This window comes from Littorina saxatilis, linkage group LG10 (genome assembly GCF_037325665.1).
Source record: "Littorina saxatilis isolate snail1 linkage group LG10, US_GU_Lsax_2.0, whole genome shotgun sequence".
Taxonomy (NCBI): Eukaryota; Metazoa; Mollusca; class Gastropoda; order Littorinimorpha; family Littorinidae; genus Littorina; species Littorina saxatilis.
This window is the reverse complement of record NC_090254.1, coordinates 1,303,844-1,325,924: the sequence shown is the minus strand read 5'-3', so window position 1 is coordinate 1,325,924 and position 22,081 is coordinate 1,303,844. Positions and strand designations below refer to the sequence as shown.

At 40.2% G+C, this 22,081-nt stretch overlaps 1 protein-coding gene across 1 annotated transcript; it reads left to right on the top strand.

Annotated features, from left to right (window-relative positions):
• Positions 1–590: 590 nt before the first annotated feature.
• On the top strand, positions 591–3,969 carry LOC138977926 (hydroxysteroid dehydrogenase-like protein 2). Its single transcript, XM_070350527.1, has 3 exons — positions 591–812; positions 1,916–2,109; positions 2,272–3,969. The coding sequence occupies exons 2-3, from the start codon at positions 1,956–1,958 to the stop codon at positions 2,502–2,504; spliced, it is 387 nt and encodes a 128-aa protein (XP_070206628.1). The 5' UTR covers positions 591–812; positions 1,916–1,955; the 3' UTR covers positions 2,505–3,969.
• The last annotated feature ends 18,112 nt before the right edge of the window (positions 3,970–22,081 follow it).

Sequence of the window (22,081 nt, the reverse complement as noted above, 5' to 3'; positions counted from 1 at the left end):
GACAGACAGACAGACAGACAGAAACACTCTGGTCGAAGCAGAAGTTTGAATTAAAGAAGAAACAGTGACAACAGAGGGAAACACGCAGTAACAAGACGGACAGAAGACAGAAGTCAGAAGCAGACACATACTGCGGACGACAATTGCTGAAGTTGGCTACACATGCTAAACGTCAGTTAAAAGCGGAGCACGCATCAAGAGGTATGAGAATACACTGCATTATCAATACGTGTGTGGGTATACACATACATCCCAACATTCGCGCAGCGCTGGGTGGGAATGGTTCTTTAGAAATCTATCGGCCAGTTTAGTCAGTATGGACATAATACAAGGTCGGTGCAGGGAACATGTTTACGGTCGCACGACAAGTGCATGGTTACAGCAACCAGCTATTGTCAACACACTTGACACTCAATTTTATATTTGTGCTGAAAGATGTAACATTTTCAAAAGCATTTGACAGTATCAGATTTCATTGTCTGTGAACATAATTAATACAATAGTACTATGTCAGTGTGTCGCTTGTGACACAGCTATGACGTCACGTAGAGTGAGTGAATGAACCCAACACAGTGTGACTCATATCGGGGATTCCCCATTTGCCGTCTACGTAATCCGCGTGAATTGAGCATACAGGGAAGTGGAAACTATGTACAGGATTTTTGGTAAAACATTGATTGTAGGAACACTTCTTCTTCTTCTTTTTGTCGTTCGCCTAGGTTACTTGTCGAAACACTCAAGAGACTAGATTACAGAATAATACCAGACTCACTTGAGGAGTGTCAGTCCACACCAGTCTGAGGCGATAACAGGTGAGTCAGTGCTGTACGTGGCAGACGGCCGACGTTCCTATTACTGAGTATTTCTGTATGTGTATGACTGAGATTTATACAATTTCGATGTGTTTATGTCTGACAGTAATGCAGTGGTAGTAACATTAGTTGTAGTAGAAGGAGCAGAGGACGTTTTGGTGTTAGTATTTGCTGTTATTCTGCACTCGGGTTGTGGTTGCTGTGGTAGTTGTGGTTAGTATACAGTCTTGATAGCAGCAGTACTGCCAGAAGTAGTGGTGCTAGGGGTGGTGGCGGTTGATCTTTTACAGAAGCAGTTGTAATGGCAGTAGTTGTATAGCAGCAGCTCTAGTAGTAGAAGTAGTAGCAGTAGTAGTAGTAGTAGTAGTAGTAGTAGTAGTAGTAGTAGCAATAGTAGTAGTAGTTGTACTAGTGGTGGTGGCGGTTGATCTTTTACAGAAGCAATATGCAGTAGTTGTATAGCAGCAGCTCTAGTAGTAGGAGTAGTAGTAGTAGTATAAGAAGTAGTAGTAGCAATAGTAGTAGTAGTAGTAGTTGTAGTAGTAGTAGTAGTAGTAGGATCAGTAATAGTGGTTGTAGTAGTAGTTGTACTGACACAGCAGTAGAAGTGATAGTTGAAGTAGCAATAGTAGTACTAGTTGCTGTTTGTGTTGTTCATTCAGTCACACGCTACGCCACGAATACTAGTTTCCTTCATCTACTGATCTCACGTGTCCTGCGTTATTTTAAACGTTGCTGTGTTGTGGCGGGCTGAACAGGACAAACATTTTCCTGTTTGCAAACCGAATTAAATTTGTGTTGAAAGCACACGCAGATTTTAGCAACGAGCATAAGTTATATGAAGACTGCCTTTCTTCTGTATTGGCTGAGGTACTTCCTTCACTAGTTTTGTTCTGAGCTACTTCCTTCACTAGTTTTATTCTTAGTGAGTTATGTTGAACATGTCAAAACAAAACAACCAACTGTGTTCATTCTAAAAGCCGCTCAGTCAATAATTGGTTGAAAGTTGTCTACCAATCGGCGTTGTTAACCGTATTGAAGATTGCATGCTACAAATGATATTATGTATCGTGCATGAATGTTCAACTGTGGTGCGTGTGCAGAAACACACGTCGACAGGAAAGCCTATATCTCCAGAGAACGATGAGTGCCCATGACGGACTGATCGAGCAGATGATGGTGACGGCCCGAGACTGCATCACCCATGACGTCTTGCGTAGCGTCAATGCCGTCATTCAACTCAAAGTCGACACAGGAGATGCTGGTGTTCAGAACTTCTTTATCAATCTCAAGAATGGTGAGTACAGTGTTTGTGTGTGTGTGTGTGTGTGTGTGTGTGTGTGTGTGTGTGTGTGTGTGTGTGTGTGTGTGTGTGTGTGTGTGTGTGTGTGCGTGAGCATGCGTGTGCACAGGCGTGTGTATCTAACTGTCACTCAACATCCACACTTTCTGTGTCCAGACGGGGGCAGCGTGGAGAGAGGTCAGTGGTCGCACGGTCCGGTGGCGCTGACCGTGGACCTGAAAGCGGAGGACATTCGGCGCCTGTTGAGCGACGAGCAGTACTACCTGGAGGCTTTCCTCACGGGCAGGGTCAGGCTAGACGTCAAGGACGGGGAGGTCATGGGTCGGCTCGAGCCCTTCATTAAGGAGTTTAAGGGCCTCTTTCAGGCCACGCTCGCATCGCTAGAATGATGGTCTGTGCACAAACAGGCGCCGCTGCGCACGCAATCGCGCGAACACTCACGCATACGCAAGCACACACACGAACGTACGCAAGCATGCACGCACGTACACACACACACACACACACACACAGCCCCAAGCCCTTCATGAAAGAGTTAATGGCCCTCTTTAATACTAAGTTTGCATCGCTGGAATAATGTTATGTACGGTTTTGCAGTACTAGGGCAATATGTCTGATTTGTTTTGCTTTGGTTGCACGAATTGAGAGTTGAATTGCATTATGTCCATTTGCTGCATTGTATTCTTTTCATTAACGTTATTGTATTGTGACCATCGGGTGCATTGTATTGTGACCATCGGGTGTATTGCATTCTAGTCTTTAGGTGTATTGTACTATGACCCACATTCAGCCAGCACTAGGCCATGTGCACCCGCAATGGGTCCGGACGCACTTCTCTTGGAAAGCGAGATTTGTTTTCAAAACGAATGTATTTCGTATCGTTCTTTCGGTGGACTATTTAGCCAGCCTCGTTCTAGCTCTGGAGCAAACTTGTTGACAGTTAAAAAGTACGAAGGCCAGACGAAGGTGAGAAAAATGGAGACACACTACTAACATTTACATGTGACTACTATAACGTGAATAATAACGTCGGCTCACACTTAAAACATTCAGTACATGGGATTATGTATGTACGAGCGCGTTAAACGTTAGCCATCTTGCAGTCTCTCAAGGGAGATAACCAATAACAATCGCAAGAGTCATATTTTTTTACATGCCGCTGCCTGTCGCAGGAGTCGTATTTCTTGACATACCGCTGTTAATGACTGTCGCAAGAGTCGTATATCTTGACATACCGCTGTTAATGACTGTCGCAAGAGTCGTATATCTTGACATACCGCTGTTAATGACTGTCGCAAGAGTCGTATATCTTGACATACCGCTGTTAATGACTGTCGCAGGAGTCATATTTCTTGACATACCGCTGTTAATGACTGTCGCAAGAGTCGTATTATCTTGACATACCACTGTTAATGACTGTCGCAGGAGTCATATTTCTTGACATACCGCTTTCTTTCTTTATTTGGTGTTTAACATCGTTTTCAACCACGAAGGTTATATCGCGACGGGACATACCGCTGTGAATGACTGTCGCAAGAGTCCTATTTCTTGACATACCACTGATAATGACTGTCGCAAGAGTCGTATTTCTTGACATACCACTGTTAATGACTGTCGCAAGAGTCATATTTCTTGACATACCACTGTAAATGACTGTCGCAAGAGTCATATTTCTTGACATGCCGCTGTTTTTTGTCAGACATCTCGGTGAAAAAACTGTACAAATGAGAAATGGTGTAAACAGCTCTGCCAAAGCCCAACGATGAGAATACCCCGACAGTAGACTCGATTGTTTAATTGTGTGTAGGTACAAAACAGATAATGTAATACGAAAATAAATATGTACACATTGTTCCTCACTTTTGTCACCTTTCTCCTAACCTTATTCTACTTGGCAGACATTGACTATCCCATCACATTCTTTTGTAATTAATTCATGTGTGTGTGTGTGTGTGTGTGTGTGTGTGTGTGTGTGTGTGTGTGTGTGTGTGTGTGTGTGTGTGTGTGTGTGTGTGTGTGTGTGTGTGTGTGTGTGTGTGTGTGTGCAATACAAATCGGTCAATAGGAAGGTTCTATGATGTTTGAGGATTACATGAAGTCTCAATGAAAAACTCCCAATAAGTTAAGAGATAGAGACACTTTTGTGAGGCTCTGGGTCGTGGACGACCCAGGAAGCATGGTGAAGGTTAAGTAAAGGAATGTTTGTTAATGGTGGCAGTACATTCTCGGAACCATACATATCTATTGATTGTTTAATTATAGACTGTAAGTAAGGATCAGGCGTCTCCTTGTGATAGATCTTATAACTTGCACACTGCCTTATTACATTCCAATTGTAATGGAAGTGGTAACATAATAATTAAGTAAATGAAATGTTTCATCAGTTGACATTTTAGAAACTCTAAATGAGTGTTATAGCACGGCGACGAAGAGAGTTTAATTTTTCTATTTGCATCTCATGACAACCATCCCATAAGATTAAGACATAATTAATTTGAGGCAACAGGTGCGCGTAACAATACAATTTGAGTGCGAAAAAGTTAGCGCATTTTTGTTCCAATTGCGACAATAAGAATACATTTCTTGCACACAACTGAAGAGAGAGAGAGAGAGAGAGAGAGAGAGAGAGAGAGAGAGAGAGAGAGAGAGAGAGAGAGAGAGAGAGAGTGAGAGAGAGAGAGAGAGAGAGAGAGAGAGAGAGAGAGAGAGAGAGAGAGAGAGAGAGAGAGAGAATTGAAGTAAATTGAATTGAACTTTATTTAACAAGGATTAAGATTTAAGGCCACGCCTTTTCGTACAATCTGTCCTTGGGACGCACAGACACACAATGATAAAATTGAAAAATTTAAATTTAAAAAGTTAAAAAGTTTACCAACAAAAGGAGGTCAGAGAGAGAGAGAGAGAGACCATAAGAAGCGTATAACCATTGACGGCCCGCAATTTTGCTAATATAAATAAAATGCGTAATGATACATTAGCCTCCTGGCAACTGGGATCATTAGGTCGGTTTTCATGGCCCAGAACGAACAAAGGGAAAGAGGGATCGCTGACTGAGCCTGTTGGACATGATCCACCATTCTACATGACAGCCTGTGGGACATGAAACACCATTTACATGACACAGGCTGTCATATAAATAGTGCTTCATGTCCCACAGGCTGTCATGTAGAATGGTGCTTCATGTCCCACAGGCTGTCATGTAGAATGGTGCTTCATGTCCCACAGGCTGTCATGTAGAATGGTGCTTCATGTCCCACAGGCTGTCATGTAGAATCAGTGGTGCTTCATGTCCCACAGGCTGTCATGTAGAATGGTGCTTCATGTCCCACAGGCTGTCATGTAGAATGGTGCTTCATGTCCCACAGGCTGTCATGTAGAATGGTGCTTCATGTCCCACAGGCTGTCATGTAGAATGGTGCTTCATGTCCAACATGTTCAGTCATGTAAAATGGTGCTTCATGTCCCACAGGCTGTTATGTAGAATGGTGCTTCATGTCCCACAGGCTGTCATGTAAAATCGTGCTTCATGTGGAATGTCTGCCTGTGGGACATGATCCACCATTTTACATGACAGCCTGTGGGACATGATCCACCATTCTACATGACAGCCTGTGGGACATGAAGCACCATTCTACATGACAGCCTGTGGGACATGAAACACCATTCTACATGACAGCCTGTGGGACATGAAGCACCATTCTACATGACAGCCTGTGGGACATGAAGCACCATTTTACATGACACAGCCTGTGGGACATGAAGCACCATTTTACATGACTGAGTCTGCAACTTTGTGAGCGGAGATTTTAGAGGCAAAGGCACCCAATATTGAACTCTGCAAATAAATGCTGGAAAAGGAAAATACATTCTTGTTTCCTTGTGTATTCCTAGCAACTAGACACTGACCTCGGAATACGAAAGGAAGTAGACACTGGTTCGGTTTTCTTGCAGGTGCTTTTACTTAACATTACTTTGGGGTAATATCGCTTTGTTTTTCTTTTCTTCAAACCAGTGTCTTGTGCCTGTGTAGGCACCCGCCCTATAAGAAGCTTTGATGCCAAAGTAATCTAACCCTAATCTTCCCAAATGTGTCCGTACACAATCTAGCACCTCATCTGACCCGCGCCCAGTCAGATTACGTATCCACCATCAATCAACGCTGGTTAGGTTTGATATGACACACAGAGAGACAGGCACAAAGACAGGCAAAGATAGGAACAGTGTTATTACTCCAAATGTCTGAAAGGAATCCCTGATTGTCTGAAACCAGTGATGAATCCAACAGGCTGTTCAGTCGATGACAGGACGAACACGTCACGGTACCCCAAGGGGTTTGGCCTTCTGTTGGAGACGTAGTAACCACGTCTGCAAACCATTACCATTGTGTAGATATTAGAGTTTATTTTATTTATTTATTTTTTTTTAACCTCAGTTGCATGCAGGTTTGCTACTACAATTATTTTTTTGCCTTATTATTATTATTTTTGTGTGTGTGTGGCTTAGAGCAAACCTTCTTCATAGGTCTTTTCTTTTCTCTGTCAAATGTGTACATTTTTAAATCAATAAACCTTATCAGTAAACTAATATGTTTAAATAAATAAATACCTAAAAGTAATCATAACATAAATTTATTCCTAATGTTCAGCTCAGTTTCCAATAATACACCCAAATCTGACTTTTTCCCATATCTAAATTTTCCAATGGTCATTTTGGTAATTAAAATACAATAATTCACAAAGTAAATATAATCACTTTTCAAACTTTCCCTAAAATAACCCAAAAATACATTTTCTTCATTCAAAATGATGGCAACATGTATTTTCTTATACACAAAATCTTTACATATTTTCCAACCCTTCATCACCTCTTGGCAACTAAAAAAGAAATGTTCAAGGGTGTCTAATTCATTACAAACTTCACACTTATTCGATGTTCGTAATCCCATTTTGTTTAATAAAATATTGGTTGGATATATTCTATGTAATAGTTTCCAGTGCAGCAGACGTAATCTTTCTTCTTTTGTGCTGTTAACGGCCAGTAACCAGTTTCTCTTATCCAAATCTACATTATGTTTTCGTTTCCAAAAATCACAGGCACTCGGAATCTGGACATCAAGATCAACTAAACATTTTCTAATAAACTTTGCTGTTATATTACCACCGTTAACAATGAAATCCTGCAATGTAAAATATTGATATGGTAATGTGTCTGTACGTCTGGATTTAAGTGCTGTGCATAATGCATTGTATTCAAACTGTCTGGATGCACTTTTTGACATAAATCTTCAAAAGAAATAATAATACCATTTTCATTCATAACATCCTTTACAAATGAGATATTATGTTTTATAAAATCTTTAAAAAATAGGCATTTATGTTTAAATTGAATATTCATATTGTTCCAAATGCATTGGTCCTTTAATATTACTGGTGCAAAATCATACTTTTCACAGAAAACACTTTTATTGTCAAGCCAAGTCAATAACACTTGTTTCCAAAACAATGATCTGCAACTATTGAGGCCATTCATCGTTTTCGAAGATGCATTTGAGTCAACGCACGATAAACCAATGCCCAGACATGACAGACAGTATCTTGGAATAACAGACCAATACTTTTGTGTGGAGTTTTGCAAATTAACAAGCCAGGAAATCATAAATGAGTTGTGCATATCTACTACGTAGATATTAGAGGGTGATATATAAACTCTGCACCAAAATAAATTGCAACCATTTTCGTACCCCAACTTAAACATTCATTCCAGTGTCATTTATTCAAACTTTCCATGACATTGACGGCCGTCTACTTGGCTGACAGGCACACCTTTCGGATTACATATGTCTGTCATCGGTGTCACGTGACCGCCAGTAAAGTAAGGGTAGCCCCAAAATCAGAACAATCACAACTTGGCAACTCTTGAACTGAAAAACACACACACACGCACACACACACATCACCCCCACACACACACACACACACACACACATACACACACACACGTGTGATCAAATTGGTGCGGGTGCGCAGGCTACTTTTTGGGTTAAGTGCACAAGCTAAGCTCAATATTATAAGATGTTTGGTGGCTTGTTCAAGTTGTTGACAGACCAGCTTTTGTTTCATCTTTATCGACCAAGGCCGAAGGCCGCGGTTGATAAAATTAATGTGAGACAAAAGGCGATATGCTCCCCGAGGACCAACAACAAAATGCTGGTCTGACGACAAGCCACCATACATCGTTTTTGTCATAATTTTGGTTGTGCAACAAAATGCACAATAACCCACAGGGAGACGAATTTTTAGAATCCAACTCCGGGCCACAAAGCATCGTCACAGTACACGGGGGATAACCGGTCAAAGGCCGAACAGAAGCCGAAGGCCGCTCATGACACGTGTGAAGGCAAGTTTTGTCTGTTTTCTAGGTATTGTTTGATTTATGTCGGGATTTAGGGTAAGCTACTGATTCAGCGATGACTAAATTTGTTTCTCGATGCATAAAAAGTCAGGGAGCGGTGACACAAACCTCACGAGAACTTTTGTTTTCAATGTGAACATATATTTGAATCATTTGGTGTTACTCACGCAAATGAAGATATATTCAAGAAAAAGACTTGCTTTAAGGATCAGACACGAGCAATACTAAGTGAAAGGTTGTACGGTTCTGTCAGAATAAATCCCTGGTGGAAGGGGGTAATGTTTATTTTCACCAATTATGTTCACAATACAAGAGTCCTATTGTGTGGAGGCAAGCTGTATATACATTTGTTTGTTTGTTTGTTTGTTTGTTTGCTTAACGCCCAGCAGACCACGAAGGGCCATATCAAGCTGTATTATATATACAAAGAACAGGAACAAGTCATGTGTAATGTAGGAGAGGAACCACCACCAACTGCACAGACAGATACACTATGAGATACGCGTGCACTGTTACTAAAACAAAAGCCTCCGCTTATGTGTAAGTACGAAGTACAATTACAAACTTAGCATTTGAATAACATCAAGAAAAACACTAAAACCCCTACAACAAAACAGGTTCAAACGTCACTTTGTCTCGTCCTCCTTTACTATTCAGTGTCAGTTTAACCTGTTGTTCACTTCCTGTACTCCAGACTGTTGTTCACTTCCTGTACTCCAGACTGTTGTTCACTTCCTGTACTCCAGACTGTTGTTCACTTCCTGTACTCCAGACTGTTGTTCACTTCCTGTACTCCAGACTGTTGTTCACTTCCTGTACTCCAGACTTTTTTCCTTTATTGTTGTTTGGTTCCTATACAACAGACTTCTCTGGGGTCCAGATTTGGCCTATTATGGTCCGCTGGACCCGAAAAGCAACACCTAACTAACTAACTAACAAACTTCTCTCTAAAAGAAGAAGAGTAAAAATACGGGTTGCGTAAAGCAAAAATAAAATCCATTCAATTGTCAATCGTTTTGTCTGGAATATTGACACAGAACAGATTGGATCATTCTTCACCGAGACTATAAGTACTGTGCTGCCCACCACACCCCGACTGTGAAAGCGCTGATTGGTCTTGGTAAAAGAAGCCAAAAGTGAAACGAATTTGCATACATTCCATTAACTGTAGTTGTTAGCACGGTTTGCTTTCGAAAACATCGCACTTTTGTATGGACTGAGACAAAATAAAATGGAAATGCAATGAAACACAATTTGCGACTATTAGTGGAATTTCAAATTCATACAGAGTGTTAATTAAGATAATTATTAATTGCGGCCTCACCTTTTTATTAAGGAAGTTATATTTTTTCATCAAACATATTTATATAAACAAGGAAAACATGAGGGGGGGTCACCTTAATCACACACACACACACACACACACACACACACATACACACACACACACGCACACACATACACACACACACATATATATACACACACGAGCACACACACACACACACACAGACCCCCCTCCCCCACACACACACATACACACGCGCACACACACACACACACACACACACACAACCCATCACCTTTCTCTATAGATTACCAGTCCCGAGCAACCCATTTAATCAAATGTTGACTGAACGTAAAAAAGCAAGTTGTATACCTCTTTAAGTATTTATAACCTGAGCCTTTTGTAAGTGAACATATTCCTGCAGAGAGGACAAACAAAGTAACCTTCCGGTGCTTGAGAGTGATTTGAAGCAAACGTCGGAAGTGTTTGAAGAGAGCGCCCAACAGGACAATGGACAGTGTGGCACCTTATGTATACACTTGCCCTCCCCCAACCCTGCAGAGCGCGTGTCCACACAAAGAACACAATGAAGACACTGAAACAGTTTGCTAAATGAGGGGAAGCAACCCTGCAAAGCGGGTGTCTACACAAAGAACACAATGAAACAGTTTACTAAAGCAGGGGAAGCAACCGGTCCACATTCGCGTCATGCGGTCTGCTTCACACTGGAAGCCAACATTTAACTCAACAGTACGAATCTTCATCGATGCAAACATGGAAACAAACTTACTCTGGTCCCGGATAGCCAGAAAGGATGTGGGGACGACACAACATATAATCAACAAACCTCAATGATGCTAGCACACATGAACTAATTGGACGAGAGGGGACACGTGTTTAAAAATAGTAGGCCTGCAAGAAAAACAAGAAAGAATACTTTATCCTCTATTTAAACCCGAAAAATAGCATACACATTAACCTCTCTCATGTTCTTTTGTTGTTTTTCGACTTATTAATTATGTATCGATTTATGCGCAATGTAGTGACTTTTCCTCTGTTAACAATATGCATTAACTTTGTGCGAGTGTCTTATGTGCACTTATTACAATTGAAATGAGATCCACTCTCCTCAAATGTTGGCGCTTCAAGTCTTCTTCTTCTTTTCCCCTTATGCTAGCTGCTAGCTACGGCCGGGCCGCGACGAGCTGGTTCGGCGAACGGTCGCCGACGTCATCAAATCAGGGGATTCTCCTATTAGTTAGTACACAGAACTGGTTCGGTGGAATGTTCGCCGAGCGTTCGACGAGCTGGTTCGGCGTGGTTCGGCTGTGGTCGTTGGGGGGCTTAACTCCTATTCCTGTTCTCTCGTGCCCTTTCCCCACCTCCTGTTATCACCAACCCCTTCCCATGTTCTGCTTGTCTGTGTATCTGTTTTGTTTTTGTTTTGTGTCTTCGGAGTTAATGTATTTATTCCACCATCATGCTAACCCTTGTTTTGTAATTATTATGATTGCTTAAAATAAGCATTCTATGCTTGAGTATGTAATCATCCATGCATTGTTCTTGTCATGATTAAAATAAGCATTCTATGCTTGAGTATGTAATCATCCATGCATTGTTCTTGTCATGATTAAAATAAGCATTCTATGCTTGAGTATGTAATCATCCATGCATTGTTCTTGTCATGATTAAATTGAATAAAGTTCTGTTTAAACCAACTGAGTAATACAAACATGAATAAAATAGGTAGTAAAAAACAAGGTTTATGACGTCGCCAGTTCCTCTGAACAGTCAACAGCCATCGCTAGAGTTCTTGTGAACCACAGCCGTTTGTTTCGTGCATAGTCAGAGGTACATAATAACGTGCTATTGCAGATAAAGCTCACAGCGAGCCGCATTGAAATTACAAACTGACGACTGCATTGTGAAAAAGGGAAACTAGATCACACGGGTTCACGATGGCTCAGTGGTAAGATAAACCACGCACACATAAATTCTTTGAAAATTGCTCGCTCTTTACGGAGGGCACCTAGCAAGCGGCGAGTGTTTAAATGAAAGGGTGTTTGTACTGTGTGTAAAAGCCTGACATTATCTGTGATGGTTTACGGGAGGCTTACTGTGCCTTTGACTCCCGTTCCTGAACGAGCCTGATTTCATTCTCTGCTAACTTTGGACCAAATGTTAATGACTGTGACGGAGTCAGACTCCATCGCGTCTCCTGGTATAATACAATCTTGCAATGGACACCACATTATTGGCCAACCCATGCGCATGTCGTTCATAACGTGCGACGCTATTTGTGTAATTGATTCACTTACGACTTCACAATAACATTAAGTTGGATAATACAAGAGCAGGATAAAGGATTTCTATGAAAACTTTATTGAACAAACTAATTAATTAATTGTTAAGCTTCCGAGCTGAAATACTATCCCATAGTCTGGACTGTGTCAAATAATGATTGAACAATGAGGGCGTGACAACGTTTCTAAAAATCCCAATAAGACGTCATGAACGATATTCATCGAAACACTGAGAAGACACAAAAACTTGAAATATTAGTATTTATTAACACACATGGCAAGTTTCATCTACATTTGTCAGGTAGTTTTATAGTAATCACCGTATACACACACACAAACACACACACACCCACACACACACACACACACACACACACACACACACACACATACACACACACACACCTACACACACACACTCACTCACACACAAACACACACAAACACACACACACACACACACACATTCACACACACACACACACACACACACAAACACACACACACCTTCTACCCTCGTCTCGATTCCCAGTCTATCTGGAAAAAAAATAATCAAAGCTTGACTACATGTAAAATACTGAGAGGCATGACTTATTACATGTATGTCGCCTGGATTAGTAGAATACACATTCGAAATGAGGTAACGTCCTATATGTATCTTTAGCCTTTAGTTCAAACGGCAATTGTTTGCTCCAGTCAAGTAGTACAAACTCAAAGGATATAATTATTTGCAATGTCTATCAATGATTTAAAGTGGAGAATTTTAGAGTGATATCCAATCCAGGAACCCCATCATTTTAAGAATATTTCCAACGTACTAAACAAGAACAATTCTATACATTTGTGGATACAAACAAAAAGAAGTTAAGATAAAGAAATAATAAGAATAACAGAAATATCCATTTCAAGGACACTATCATCGATACATTTTAAAGACGCTAAGCTGAAATCCATTGTCCGAACCTAGCCACACACTGCTAACCAGGCACAGTTCATCACATGGCCTTGATTTAATTGAATTCAGTCAATAATTGAATAATAATAAAATGGGGTCTATGTACGTCTTTACAAATTCATAGCTTGAACCTTTCTTGTGGCTGATTGAAACCCTACACGGAGACCACAAATACTTCCATTCAGGCGAGAACTGGTCTGCTTTCAATGGGCCAGAAGGCTTTGAAGGGTTGTGTCTGCAGTTGAACTTCAATAACATCGCAAACATGTTTCAACTCAAAGACAAACATTCCAATACTGTTTTCTCCTGCTGCCATATTTTGAGAGCAAACAACACCCGGACCAGTTCTTCACTATATCTGTGTGAAGTTAAGTGCCTGTTCGTTTCTGTTAAGGACCGATAAGTCGAAGCAGTTTTGCATATTTTGTATTGACATCTATTAAACACTTCATAACATGACCCATCTTGTTTTTGGATGGCAGAAAACAGTGTCAGAAAGTGGGCCAGTTCAAATGTCGTCTGATGCTAATCAACACGAGTAACAAGTTATTACTTAAACTTACATTAGAAACCAGAACAACAATGGTAACTGCGCGTGAGAGCGATCAATAAAAAAGACCACAGAATAGTGTATTCATGCGTGAACGAGGAATACGGAACGAATAACAGCGTAGAAAACACACGTGAGTACAATATTTAAAAGTAATATTTTTATTGATGTTAAATAATTGTATTAAACGACTAATGACTATTGCATACACCACACATTATTATTATGTTGGGTTCTTCTTTTTTTTCGTTCATGTGCTGAAACTCCCACGTTCATTCATGTTTTTGCATGAGTGGGTTTTTACGTGTATGACCGTTTTTACCCCGCCATTTAGGCAGCCATACGCCGCTTTCGGGGGAAGCATGCTGGGTATGTTCGTGTTTCTATCACCCACCGAACTCTGACATGGAATACAGGATCTTTTCTGTGAGCACTTGGTCTTGTGCTTGCGTGTACACACTGCAGATAAGTTGACCTAGGAGATAAACAAACATCTTCACCTTTAACCCGGCCACCTGAGGCGGCCACGACCAGGATTTGAACTCACGACCTTCCGATTAGGAGGCCGATGTCTTTTCCACTAGGCCACTCCACCCTTCATGCGTTGGGTTCGTTTAGCGTCGCCTATTGTGGGTTCGTTTAGCGTCGCCTATTGTGGGTTCGTTTAGCGTCGCCTATTGTGGGTGGTAGTGGTCAGATTGGAGTCCGTTTGCATTGATGAGACGACATCCTTTGTATTGTTGTGTTCAAACCTCACAACATGTTGCGTTTTCAATTCAACATGATATATTTCCCGTTTCGCGCGTTACGTACACATTTCTAAATTGTGAACAAAGCATTGCATTACACATTCGATGTAGAGGGAATGGCTAGAGGATTTCATTAAACAAGAAACTCAGAGCACGGTGTCCATTGTTTCATAAACAAGAGCCGTGCCATTGGAAAGCAGACTTGAGGTGGAATAATGTAACTAAAAATTGCCAATTTCTAGCACAAGATAAATAAAAATAATATATATATATATACATTGCCGCAAAAACACCCCACAGAAAGATAGAACTTCAACCGTTGCGTGGATTAGTATTTTGTACAATCTGTCGACGAATTTGCTTTTAACTAGTTAACTTGAAGTCCGAAGTCTTTAACTAGTTAACTTGAAGTCTGAAGTCTTTAACTAGATAACTTGAAGTCTGAAGTCTTTAACTAGTTAACTTGAAGTCTGAAGTCTTTAACTAGTTAACTTGAAGTCTGACGTCTTTAACTAGTTAACTTGAAGTCTGACGTCTTTAACTAGTTAACTTGAAGTCTGAAGTCTTTAACTAGTTAACTTGAAGTCTGAAGTCTTTAACTAGTTAACTTGAAGTCTGAAGTCTTTAACTAGATAACTTGAAGTCTGAAGTCTTTAACTAGATAACTTGAAGTCTGAAGTCTTTAACTAGTTAACTTGAAGTCTGAAGTCTTTAACTAGATAACTTGAAGTCTGAAGTCTTTAACTAGATAACTTGAAGTCTGAAGTCTTTAACTAGTTAACTTGAAGTCTGAAGTCTTTAACTAGATAACTTGAAGTCTGACGTCTTTAACTAGTTAACTTGAAGTCTGAAGTCTTTAACTAGTTAACTTGAAGTCTGAAGTCTTTAACTAGATAACTTGAAGTCTGAAGTCTTTAACTAGTTAACTTGAAGTCTGAAGTCTTTAACTAGATAACTTGAAGTCTGACGTCTTTAACTAGTTAACTTGAAGTCTGAAGTCTTTAACTAGATAACTTGAAGTCTGAAGTCTTTAACTAGTTAACTTGAAGTCTGAAGTCTTTAACTAGATAACTTGAAGTCTGACGTCTTTAACTAGTTAACTTGAAGTCTGAAGTCTTTAACTAGTTAACTTGAAGTCTGAAGTCTTTAACTAGATAACTTGAAGTCTGAAGTCTTTAACTAGATAACTTGAAGTCTGAAGTCTTTAACTAGATAACTTGAAGTCTGACGTCTTTAACTAGATAACTTGAAGTCTGAAGTCTTTAACTAGATAACTTGAAGTCTGACGTCTTTAACTAGATAACTTGAAGTCTGAAGTCTTTAACTAGTTAACTTGAAGTCTGAAGTCTTTAACTAGTTAACTTGATGTCTGAAGTCTTTAACTAGTTAACTTGAAGTCTGAAGTCTTTAACTAGATAACTTGATGTCTGAAGTCTTTAACTAGATAACTTGAAGTCTGAAGTATTTAACTAGTTAACTTGAAGTCTGAAGTCTTTAACTAGTTAACTTGAAGTCTGAAGTCTTTAACTAGTTAACTTGAAGTCTGAAGTCTTTAACTAGATAACTTGAAGTCTGAAGTCTTTAACTAGTTAACTTGAAGTCTGAAGTCTTTAACTAGATAACTTGAAGTCTGACGTCTTTAACTAGATAACTTGAAGTCTGAAGTCTTTAACTAGATAACTTGAAGTCTGAAGTCTTTAACTAGATAACTTGAAGTCTGAAGTCTTTAACTAGATAACTTGAAGTCTGAAGTCTTTAACTAGATAACTTGAAGTCTGAAGTCTTTAACTAGTTAACTTGAAGTCTGAAGTCTTTAACTAGATAACTTGAAGTCTGAAGTATTTAACTAGTTAACTTGAAGTCTGAAGTCTTTAACTAGTTAACTTGAAGTCTGAAGTCTTTAACTAGTTAACTTGAAGTCTGAAGTCTTTAACTAGTTAACTTAAAGTCTGAAGTATTTAACTAGTTAACTTGAAAAAGAAAGGGGTTATCTAAACAAAAAAATAAAAATAAAATAAAAACCAACAACAACCGAAACACCGCAGAAAGAGAATAAAACCGCATTTGTGTGTGTGTGTGTGTGTGTGTGTGTGTGTGTGTGTGTGTGTGTGTGTGTGTGTGTGTGTGTGTGTGTGTGTGTGTGTGTGCGTGCGTGCGTGCGTGCGTGCGTGCGTGCGTGCGTGCGTGCGTGTGTGTGTGTGTGTGTGTGTGTGTGTGTGTGGTTTAAACAGTGTTTATTCAACACTTTATAGATACAACCGGATGTATGGGGAAACACGTTTCCAAATATTGCAGCTCCTAATGCATATCCTTTGTCATCGGGCAAAAATCAATCAGCAGTCGTGACGACAACCATACGGCGGCAGGACGCGCAGTACAAATGAGCAACGCACACTGGCCTTTAGTCCGGAAGATGTTTTAAGACGGAGGGACTGGTACAACTCTCTACGCTAAGTTTCCCTGATTGATCAGGCTTTGCGACTGACAACAGTCACAGATTTCACCACTGTTATCCGACTGACAACAGTCACAGATGTCACCACTGTTATCCGACTGTCAAACGGATGTGTCATTTGATTCTTTTCAAGGCATTGCAGTGCACACATTCACAAGACATTAATTCTGAAAAGACACAATAACAGCGGAAAGTAAACGCTCCAGTTCAAGATTGCAAGAGTAAGTGACAACTATGCGTTGAGTGGATTGTTTGTTTGTTTGTTTGTTTGTTTGTTTGTTGTTGTTTTCTTATTTTTGGTGTGTGCCTGTTATTGAGTCACTTGAGAAAAAGTGACTCTATGTAATCGGTCAGTGTTAGTCTGTCCGGCCGGCCGTCCGGCCGGCCGTCCGGCCGGCCGGCCGGCCGTCCGTAGACACCACCTTAACGTTGGACTTTTCTCAGAAACTATCAAAGCGATCGGGCTCATATTTTGTTTAGTCGTGACCTCCAATGACCTCTACACTTTAACGATGGTTTCGTTGACCTTTGACCTTTTTCAAGGTCACAGGTCAGCGTCAAAGGAAAAATTAGACATTTTATATCTTTGACAAAGTATCTCGGAAACTATCAAAGCGATCGGGCTCATATTTTGTTTAGTCGTGACCTCCAATGACCTCTACACTTTAACGATGGTTTCGTTGACCTTTGACCTTTTTCAAGGTCACAGGTCAGCGTCAAAGGAAAAATTAGACATTTTATATCTTTGACAAAGTTCATCGGATGTGATTGAAACTTTGTAGGATTATTCTTTACATCAAAGTATTTACATCTGTAGCCTTTTACGAACGTTATCAGAAAAACAAGGGAGATAACTAGCCTTTTCTGTTCGGCAACACACAACTTAACGTTGGGCTTTTCTTGGAAACTATAAAAGTGACCGGGCTCAAATTTTATGTGAACGTGACTCATTGTGTTGTGAATAGCAATTTCTTCCTGTCCATCTGATGCCTCATATAATATTCAGAACTGCGAAAGTGACTCGATCGAGCGTTTGCTCTTCTTGTTTAGTTTTCTTTTTACATTCGGTCAAATATTGACTGAAGGTTTAAACGAGGGCGGAGGATGAAGTTTGTCTCCCTCGGTATGTGTGCCTGTGTGTCTGTGCAAATGATTGTCACATATTTTGTTATGAAAACGGATTTTTATGAAAACGGATTTTTATAAAAACGAATCGTTATGAAAACAGATTTTTATGAAAACGGATTTTTATGAAAACAGATTTTTATGAAAACATATTTTTATGAAAACGGATTTTCCAAGTATTTAGAGCAATTGCTTGTGTAATTTTTCTCAGCGTTTTGATATGGCGTCATGTTTTCCCGTTTGCAAAAGTTGAGGCCGCACTGTCACAGTAACATGTTTTTAACAATTTAATTCAAGTTTTTGTCACACAATCTTTGTCCTGGTCTGGACTATGAGACCATCTCAGCTTGGTACATGAAACACTCCTTTATGACATTTTCGGTCAACGTTTGCCGATTTTGTCACTTCTTTTTTAAATAAAAAAATCAATGTTATCACAAAAGTGAAATTATTGTATTTCTTATTTTTTCAAGTATCCCAACATAATATAGTCTTGTTGTGTTTGATTGAAAAAAATTTGCTTACAATTTAAAAAAAAACCCAGTTATATAGCCAATTTGTTTCTCTTGTTAACAAGACACAGAACATTAACAGTCGTATTTTTCTTGTGCATTATAACATCATACGTTTTTTAAAGCTATCAGTGCGTATCGAGTCATGCGTTTAAACAACTCAGAGCATAATGAGATCACATTTTTGTACTATTAACTGTGTAATCTGAGATCTAACGTGTGTACAGCTACTTGCTCATGCTAAGACCAAACGGTTTTACAGCTACCCGTTCATGCTAAGATCATACGGTTTTACAGCTACCCGTTCATGCTAAGATCATACGGTTTTACAGCTACCCGTTCATGCTAAGATCATACGGTTTTACAGCTACCCGTTCATGCTAAGATCATACGGTTTTACAGCTACCCGTTCATGCTAAGACCATACGGTTTTACAGCTAGTTGCTCATGCTAAGACCATACGGTTTTACAGCTACCCGTTCATGCTAAGATCTTACGGTTTTACAGCTACCCGTTCATGCTAAGATCATACGGTTTTACAGCTACCCGTTCATGCTAAGATCATACGGTTTTACAGCTACCCGTTCATGCTAAGACCATACGGTTTTACAGCTACCCGTTCATGCTAAGACCATACGGTTTTACAGCTACCCGTTCATGCTAAGCTCATACGGTTTTACAGCTACCCGTTCATGCTAAGACCATACGGTTTTACAGCTACCCGTTCATGCTAAGACCATACGGTTTTACAGCTACCCGTTCATGCTAAGACCATACAGTTTTACAGCTACCCGTTCATGCTAAGATCATACACTGCGCGCAGCAGCAGCCACAAGACAATGAAACAATGAAACAATGAATAACAAGCCGCATGAAATGATTACCTTGACCCAGATGAAATTGATCCGCTGACACACAACTATTTGAAGTGCTGACCTCTCTGTTTACAACCTGTCAGTGATCGACAGTCTTTTGAATTTCAAGTTGCAATATGTGTCTTTATCTGACCCCAAAGCATCTCACTATGCATACACACTCTTAATATGCAGCTTCTGGGTTCGTTGGAGCATAAGCGTTGAAAAACCCTGGCGCTAATATTTGTTTATGTGTAGAATTACAGAAAGACATCCACTCTTTCTCTTTGCTGCCATCGTGCTTAAGAGGCGCCGGTCAAACACAGTTGTTGCTGTACGATCCACACGAGCTGCTTGATACAAACACAGTTGTTGCTGTACGATCCACACGAGCTGCTTAATACAAACACAGTTGTTGCTGTACGATCCACACGAGCTGCTTAATACAAACACAGTTGTTGCTGTACGATCCACACGAGCTGCTTGATACAAACACAGTTGTTGCTGTACGATCCACACGAGCTGCTTAATACAAACACAGTTGATGTTGTACGATGCACACGAGCTACTTAATACAAACACAGTTGATGTTGTACGATACACACGAGCTGCTTAATACAAACACAGTTGTTGTTGTACGATGCACACGAGCTGCTTGATACAAACTCTGCAATCCATTCAGTCATTGCTGAACTATACAACGCTCTTGGTCATAATGTTACCCCTCAAAATGGACGCCAAAACCTCTCGTGTTCTATAATACTGCTTATGCGTTCCACGTCTACATCAGTAGAAATGGCATAACACAAGAGATACGCAAGATATTAAAACAAAACAACATGTTCCTGATAGATAATTGATTTGACCTGCTCCGTGTATGTAAACATTGCCAAGTTGCGCCTATTCTAAATGTGTGTCGATTTGTTTTATTGGTACCTGACTTTTTTTTCCAGGTCGATTTTGGGAAGTACTCTTCAATCAATCAATCAATATGAGGCTTATATCGCGCGTATACCGTGGGTACAGTTCTAAGCGCAGGGATTTTTTTTATGATTTTTTTTATGCAATTTATATCGCGCACATATTCAAGAAGCAGGGATTTATTTATGCCGTGTGAGATGATTTTTTTTTTTACACAATACATCACGCATTCACATCGGCCAGCAGATCGCAGCCATTTCGGCGCATATCCTACTTTTCACAGCCTATTATTCCAAGTCACACGGGTATTTTGGTGGACAATTTTTATCTATGCCCATACAATTTTGCCAGGAAAGACCCTTTTGTCAATCGTGGGATCTTTAACGTGCACACCTCAATGTAGTGTACACGAAGGGACCTCGGTTTTTCGTCTAATTTAGGACTTGTCCGCTAGGGAAGTACTCTTACTTCGGCGGCGGTCACATGTCACCCATAACACAAATCTTTGATCAAAAAAGTGTGTCTGATAGCCAAGTGGAGGGCCTTAATGGCATATACTGTGACAGGGGAGGCTACCGCTCCTTTCACAGCAGACTCTGCACCCGAGTTGTTGGCCTTTAAAAGTCAACACCCGTGGATTGTGGAAATCTGTTTGTGATGGGGTCTGGTGGTTTCCGATTGCCTGTATGTTCATGGAAACCTTCGGGATTTGCATAACAGTTTTTATAGGGCTAAGAAATTAGCCCTAACATTTTCAATCCTGTTTGATTGCACTTCGCCTCCCGAGGTGATCGTAGTGTTTCAGCACTCGGTTACATACAGTTTGAATGAAATGACACGGGAATGTTTTCGTAGGGGTACGAACAAGATGCAATAATTGTTGTGCAGAGTTTAGATACATAATGTAGACACAAACAAATCAAAGCGAGCACAAGCAGTGTAACAGTTCTTCCCCAACTCACATTTAAATAACAAGAACAACAGCTTCAATAACAGATGAAAGATAATGACGGCACATAGATCATTCAGAGATAGTTATATTGCATGTGCCTGTTGCGCATTATGGATGTTCGAGGTAGCAGGTGGAATTTAGAAACAGAATCAACACGGAAAGAAAAAGAGCACACACACACATGAAGACAATGACATCCAACACCAACCAGTGAAACTGTCACCGGATCGGAAAGGAAATATTGGGGACGTGAAATGTGAAACTATCTAGCTGTGTCCATTACTTGTCCGCTAGGAAGGCCGAAAGGTCCAAGTTCTTGGGAATGTTTGTCTTTGTCTTCAAGTAAACGTTTCAATAATATAACCTTTCTTGGTTTCTTATTCTTAATTTGGAAAGTTCGCTGTCTTTTTTATTTTGGATTTGTGAAGAAGATGCTTGGAAGTCCGGAATGAGCTTTTGTGCTCCATGAATTCCGAGGAAATAAAGTTGACTCATACTGTAATCATTTCCTTGGGCACATCTTGTGCTGCCAATAATGCACATCTTTTGATAACTGGGTGAATTGCATCGCCAGGTGTTGGCTGCAGTGGACTTTAATCGTGTTTATCCTACAATACGTGAGAGAGACACTCGTGAGATAAATAATCGTTCAAATCACACGTGTGTATATCATGTAAATGAGGTCATGTCAAGCAAGTCTGGCAGGGACCTGTTTTTCCACTGCTTATGATGCCAAAATCACCTAGACAAACGTCATTATAGAAAGAAAAAAATTGCGCTCGCTAATTACACTCGATGATTTTATAGAACTAACACGTCACGCCACACTTTCAGAGTGACGTTTCTTTACTTTGACGTAATAGATTGCACGAGGCTTTAGAAGAGATCGAG

What these genes read in the sequence shown, in the direction of transcription:
- LOC138977926 (XM_070350527.1), top strand. Translation starts at nt 1,956, where the DNA reads ATGAGTGCCCATGACGGACTGATCGAGCAGATGATGGTGACGGCCCGA. An exon ending in CTTTATCAATCTCAAGAATG is followed by an intron (nt 2,110 to 2,271) that starts GTGAGTACAGTG and finishes TTCTGTGTCCAG; the next exon opens with ACGGGGGCAGCGTGGAGAGA.